At 27.9% G+C, this 5,993-nt stretch overlaps 3 protein-coding genes across 3 annotated transcripts; 2 read left to right on the top strand and 1 right to left on the bottom strand.

The window, feature by feature from the left end:
- Positions 1 to 503: 503 nt before the first annotated feature.
- On the top strand, positions 504 to 815 carry EIN_194130 (thioredoxin, putative; the record flags this gene model as incomplete). The annotated part of the gene is made up of 1 exon (XM_004255417.1): positions 504 to 815. One exon carries the CDS (start codon positions 504 to 506, stop codon positions 813 to 815), a length of 312 nt encoding a protein of 103 aa, XP_004255465.1.
- Positions 816 to 1,935: 1,120 nt separating this feature from the next.
- On the top strand, positions 1,936 to 2,316 carry EIN_194120 (hypothetical protein; the record flags this gene model as incomplete). Its single annotated transcript, XM_004255416.1, has 1 exon — positions 1,936 to 2,316. One exon carries the CDS (start codon positions 1,936 to 1,938, stop codon positions 2,314 to 2,316), a length of 381 nt encoding a protein of 126 aa, XP_004255464.1.
- Positions 2,317 to 3,827: 1,511 nt separating this feature from the next.
- On the bottom strand, positions 3,828 to 4,590 carry EIN_194110 (hypothetical protein; the record flags this gene model as incomplete). Its single annotated transcript, XM_004255415.1, has 2 exons — positions 3,828 to 4,098; positions 4,199 to 4,590. 2 exons carry the CDS (start codon positions 4,588 to 4,590, stop codon positions 3,828 to 3,830), a joined length of 663 nt encoding a protein of 220 aa, XP_004255463.1.
- Positions 4,591 to 5,993: the final 1,403 nt, after the last annotated feature.

Genomic DNA, 5,993 nt, shown 5'->3' with positions numbered 1-5,993 from the left:
TTAAATATGTTATAGTTGTGTTCAGTTGTGTTTTGATATAAGTTAAGATGTTTTTGGCTTAACACATATTCGGTAAGTAATTACAAAACCGAAAACCCATCAAAATGGCAATATCTTATTGTGTTATTTGAAAAATACCAAAAATTGTTAAATAAAACATTACCAACAAATTATAGTTATTAAAAAATGATAAAATTATTTTTCTTATTTTAACGTGTTTGTATTTAACTTTTTAAACATACTGTTTATATTGATTGAATTAAATTTGTATAAAAAACGACCACACAACAAATAATATATTAATTGGCTGAATTTATATATTAAAATTTATTTATCTATATTTTTACTATATCAAATACCAAACAATTAAAAAATGAAACAATTTTAATGTGAAAAATTATAAATCGCGACAGAGTTATTACAACATCTGGTCATTGGTAACTGTGTGTTGAAACAATCGGTGTGTATTTAAACAACCAAATCACACAACTTAACATCAATACATGCCAGTGACATACACTACCAATGTTGCAGAAGTGAAACAATCAATCGAAAACAACAAGAACGTTCTTGTAATCTTCTACTCTCCCGACTGTGCAAAGTGCAAGGCAAGTGCGCCAATGATGGACAAACTTGCTGACGAACACACAAACCTCAAATTCTTCAAAGTTGATGCAACTTCAGCAACTGATTATGCTGCTGAATACTCAATTGCATCACTTCCCACATTTGTCTTCTTCCAAAACAAGAAAGTCGTGAAAAAGGCGCCTGGAAGTTCTGAAGTACTTGAGGAGATTCTCAAAATGGTGCAGTAACTAATTCACTGCTTTTTCATATTTTTTGTTTTCAATATTATAAATGAAAGTTATGTTTTCACATAAAAGTATTGTTGTATTTGTATTAAAGTGTCAAGACTCAAAGTTTGATATTGAGTCTTGACAAATGGATTGTGTAGACGTGTCATGTTGGATAAAAGGAACTGATGTCAGAACAGTCATCAGAAAGCATGGTGATCCACTTGGAGATGTTTGGAAATGTTGTAACAAAACACAACAAGCCTTTACATAAAAAGGCAGTCAAAACAGTCACATACATCACACTGAACAAGCAAGACGATAAGAAACAGAAACGGTGGGCTTATCAAAATCTCAAGAACAAGAAACCAAAAGGTAAGAATCCAACACACATTGAAATACGTTCACAATTTGCTCTTATCTGATTGCCATTCAATTTGATTTAATTACTGTCTTATTATTGTTGTTTTATTTTATCAATTTAAATTCTATATAAAATATACTTCTAATTAAATAAAATAAACAAAATACACAAAAAATAGTCAGACAGACTTCAGTGCCTCTCATCTCAGAGTGTTGTGCACGCACTCGACCCCTCAACAAGCAGTTCATCGTGCATTGCTGCGTATCTCCCTTTGGCACTGAAGTGATGAAAGTCTTCATCCTATTTTGTGAATTCTATTTGTTAGATAGAAAGTGACATACTCTAAGAATGATCCTAGTCGTACGGTCTAATTCTTGTTTTTTATTTCTTTATATTTATAATTATTGCCATTTTCAATAATTATGGGTTTCATTTTTAATTATGATATTATTTAATAATTTAATTTACTACAACTTATAATATCAATTTATAGTTATTTTAAATTAACAAATACCATATATTATAATAAATAATAAATAATTTTTTAATAATTATGTAATTAATAGTAAATTAATTACATAATAGTATCTTATGCCATTTTTACAGAGCACCACGGATTAATCGAATATGTTTCTCCAATACAAAACACCACTTTTCGTCTGCGTAATCTGGATACCATGTATTACATTCCCGGTTATTTAGTATTCAGTTCAATATTTTATTTAACGTCGCAAACACAAATAAACATAGACTTCATCTATTTTGTATGTCAACAAAATGTTCATTGAACTTTTTGGCTATGAACAAAACCTTTTAGAATACAACGAAGAGAGTTGTCTTGGAGAAATAACACCAATAAAAGAAGTTTGTTCAAACGCAAGTCAGACGAAAACAATTGAACTTTGCAGTGGTATTAATGGTGCGACGGTTGTGCCTATTTTGAAGGGAATTCAGTGCAATGGAGATCTCAAAATTAAGACATTTCAGAACCAAAAGAAAAACGGAATTTGCGATATGTTGTACTCTATCAACGAAACAAAGGCACAAATATCTGCTTTAATTTGGAAGAAAAAAGAGGAGAAAGGCGTGGAAAGTGAAAAGAAAAAGTATGTGTTTGGAACTGTGTTTATTATGCTTGAAAAACAATGCAAATATTGATATGTTTCCATGCGACACGTTGCAATGTGTAACCATGTTTTAACGTTCAACAATCTAAATTCTGCCCGGTGTGTAGAGATGTTTACAAAAACACGATTCAGTTTGTTTAGGCTATGAATTATTATTCATTTTTATTTTATTACAAGCCACTGATAGTTGTGAATTTGAATCATTAAAATTTCTTTTATTTTCGTAAATTAATATAAGTATATTTTACTATAAAACGGGTCAACCATAATTTGGAATTTTTTTAATTTTTGATAAAATTGTTGTTTTTTGTAAATAAGTTGTTTGCAATTTAAAATATATTAAATTTTTGTCTAAATAACAAAGGTTAAAAAATTACAATATCTATTAACAAGTTTTAAGTATAGTTGTTATATTTCTTTTATTTATTTGTATTTATTAACTAATATTCAATTTCAATATTGGTTAAAAATTCATGTAAATATAACATCGCTTGTTGTTTTATAACCAAATTCTGATTCTATTTTAAATGTACCATTTGTTGTACCAACTATTTTTAAAAAGAGTGAGTATCAGGGATTTTTATCTGCTTAAAACAAAAAAGACATAAATGAAGAAGTTCTTTTTTCGTTCCTACAAAACATAATAAGTGTTCATTCAAAAAAACAATGTTGTTCGTCCGTTTCATTCAATATATTCAAGTACAATTTTGTTTTTAATAATAAATTTCTAAAGTTTATAATTAAGTTTGGTCAAAAATTCACATAATTTTACTGTTTTTTCAATTTCTACAACAAGTCAAATGTTGTAATTTATAATTCCAAGTGTAAAAAACGAATCAGTATGTAAGGGTAATAATACAATCACCTTTTAAATAATTTATTATATACAATAAAACAAAAATATTATTTAATAACTTTAATGATAAATCAAACTTAAAATAACAGCTTCCATGCAGAATTTTGTCTAACCACATGTTGTAATTAAAAATAGTGATTATATGTTTTTGTATTTAAACTCATAAAGTACAAGAAAAATATTTTATTTTAATGACTACATTTTTGCTTATTATTGCAGTTTTACTTTCATTAACATGTGGTGAATCAATGAATTTCGATGGTGACTATTTCGATACAACGTTTGAAGATAATGATTTGACTTTATCAAAGCCAAATATCCTACCAATCAAAAAATTGGAAATCAATCAGCCTTTGAAAAAAGAAATTTTACCAAAAGTAATTAGTCCGAATAAACTTGAACCAGATAAGAAATTGAATGAGAAATTATTGAAAGAGCCAAAGCTTCCCCCAAAAGATAAAACCAAAAAACAAGTCAAACAAGGAAACAAGTTAAAACAAAAAATAAAATCGTCTGATTTTGGTGCATTTGGAAAAATGATGTTTTGATAATTGATTTGATTATCGCTATTTTTTGTCATAAAAACACTATTTGATTGCATCAATTATTTATATCAATAAAAATTAAAACTAAAAGATATAAGCTAACACCAAAAAGACAACAAAACTTATTTTAAAAGATCATCATCAGTTTGCTTTTTGCAATTTTGAAAACAAAAAACGCCCAACCTTTTTTAAAGCGACAATGTCAAATTGTCCAAGTCGAATGCAATTGTAGAACACAAAATCGCCAACAACAACTTCACTTGGGAAAGTTAGTTTTGACAAATTTTTACATTCAGCAAAACAATAATTTCCGATGAACTTCATCTTCTTTGGCATGTAAACTTCAGCAAGATTCGAGCAGTTGTTAAACAGGAGTCTCCCAAAAAAGTCACAGCAAGGGGGATATTCACACCTTTAAGTGTAACACAATTTTCAAAACAACTTCTTCCTACACTTTTAAATCATTTTGCAATACAATTTCAACAAGAGAACTGCAACTATTAAAACAACACTTTGAGAGTCTTGAGATACCTTTTGGAATATTAATAATTGAAAGTGAAGAGCAATTTGAAAAACAGAATTTTCCAATTGTCTTTAAGTTTAATGGGAAATTAAATTCCGACAGCGCCACACACGTGAAAAAGCAGAAATTTCCAAGACTTACAGTGTCATTCGATACAAACACCCTTTCAAGTGATTTACATTCGTAAAACGCGTTCTCTTCAAATTTAGTTGTGTTTGGAGAGAATTTGGCTTCTCTTAAAGAATTACAGAAACTGAAACAGCTCTGTGGAATTGTTTTAATATATTTTGGGCATTTTATTTTCGATATATTGACGCAATTTGAAAAGCAGTTATTTCCAAGAAACAACAAATTTGTTGGTAAAACAATTTTTCTCAACATTTCACATTCAGAAAAGCAGTTATTTCCCAACGAAATGATTTCATTGTTTAATATCACTGATCTCAAATTTGTACATTTTTGAAAGCAACTGTTGCCAAGAGCAGTTAAATGATACTTATCACTTTCACTTCTTTGAAAAGGAGATTTGAAGTCTATTGATGTTAAAAAATAACACGATGAGAAACACGAATCTCCCAAAATATTCACATTTTTTGGAACTTCGTCGCCAAAAAAATAAACGTTCGCTTAACCCATACATCAAATGAAGAAATTTATAACTCTCGTTTGTGTCTTTCATCAAATGATAATACATGTAACTGGTTGGATAGTAAATGATCCGTTTAAAAAAGTGTATGTCAGAAAATGGTTCGTCTTCTTTGTGATATTGATGAAACGTTTCAATCTGTGTAAAGTATTTGAGTTGTGTTTTGGTGAGTGGAATCGGATTAAAATGGAACTTGTCAACTGTTTTTTCAAATCTTTTGCAAACACTCAAAGCGTATGAAATCGTCCATGGACATAAAATATATTGAAACAATCATTGCACTATGACCATCCAACTTCTTCATGTTTAAAATTTTAAAATTTTATTTTTTATTATTTTAGAATAAAAAATAGTTTGTCCAATTAGATTTTTATTAATTTAGTAAAATTAAATTATAATAAATCTTAATAATAATAATTCATATTACTATTATGAATAATAATAATTATTATTGATTTAAACAGTATTTTTTTGTTTTAATTTTTAATAGTTATTCAAGTATTATATTAATACAGTATGACAAGTTTGACTTAAACCAGAGGTTTCCAAAATCACAATCCAAACTACCCACGTCACCATTTTATAACCAAAATGTTCATTTTCTCTTATAAATTCGTACGTTATAATACCACATTTTCGGCAATAATCATTTTGGAAACGCCTGACTTAAACGACAAGTTTGGGTTAAATGGTAAAAATTATAATTTAATTATAATAAAAATTTAAACTATAACCAGAACTAATTAATTGCTTTTTTATTATCAAGTTTATATAAAAAATTGAATAATTAAAAGCAAGCCAAAAACCCAAACACACAACATAAAGAATAAGAAAGCAATGAAAAAAGTAAAGATAATTATAAACTATCACACGATCATTAACATTTTAATGTGATCACAAACAATAAAGTTTTATCAAAATTTGTCAAATAAAGTAACCATAACATTTCAAATTCAATTATAAATACAGTCGAATTTCCCTAGAGTGTGTAATTATTATTTTTGTTGTTCTCTATTATTTGAGCATTCTTAAGAACAAACCAAAAACAAGATAGACATGCTCTTTAAAGAGTGGGTCCACTTTTTATTGGCCAAAATCAAGCGATGATTCTTAATAAATCCCACTCTTGGGAGGTTGC

Source organism: Entamoeba invadens (assembly GCF_000330505.1).
Source record: "Entamoeba invadens IP1 unplaced genomic scaffold scaff_1105074726617, whole genome shotgun sequence".
In the NCBI taxonomy this organism is placed as follows: domain Eukaryota; phylum Evosea; order Mastigamoebida; family Endamoebidae; genus Entamoeba; species Entamoeba invadens.
Note: the sequence above shows the minus strand (reverse complement) of the source record. Positions and strands in the feature narration are given on the sequence as shown.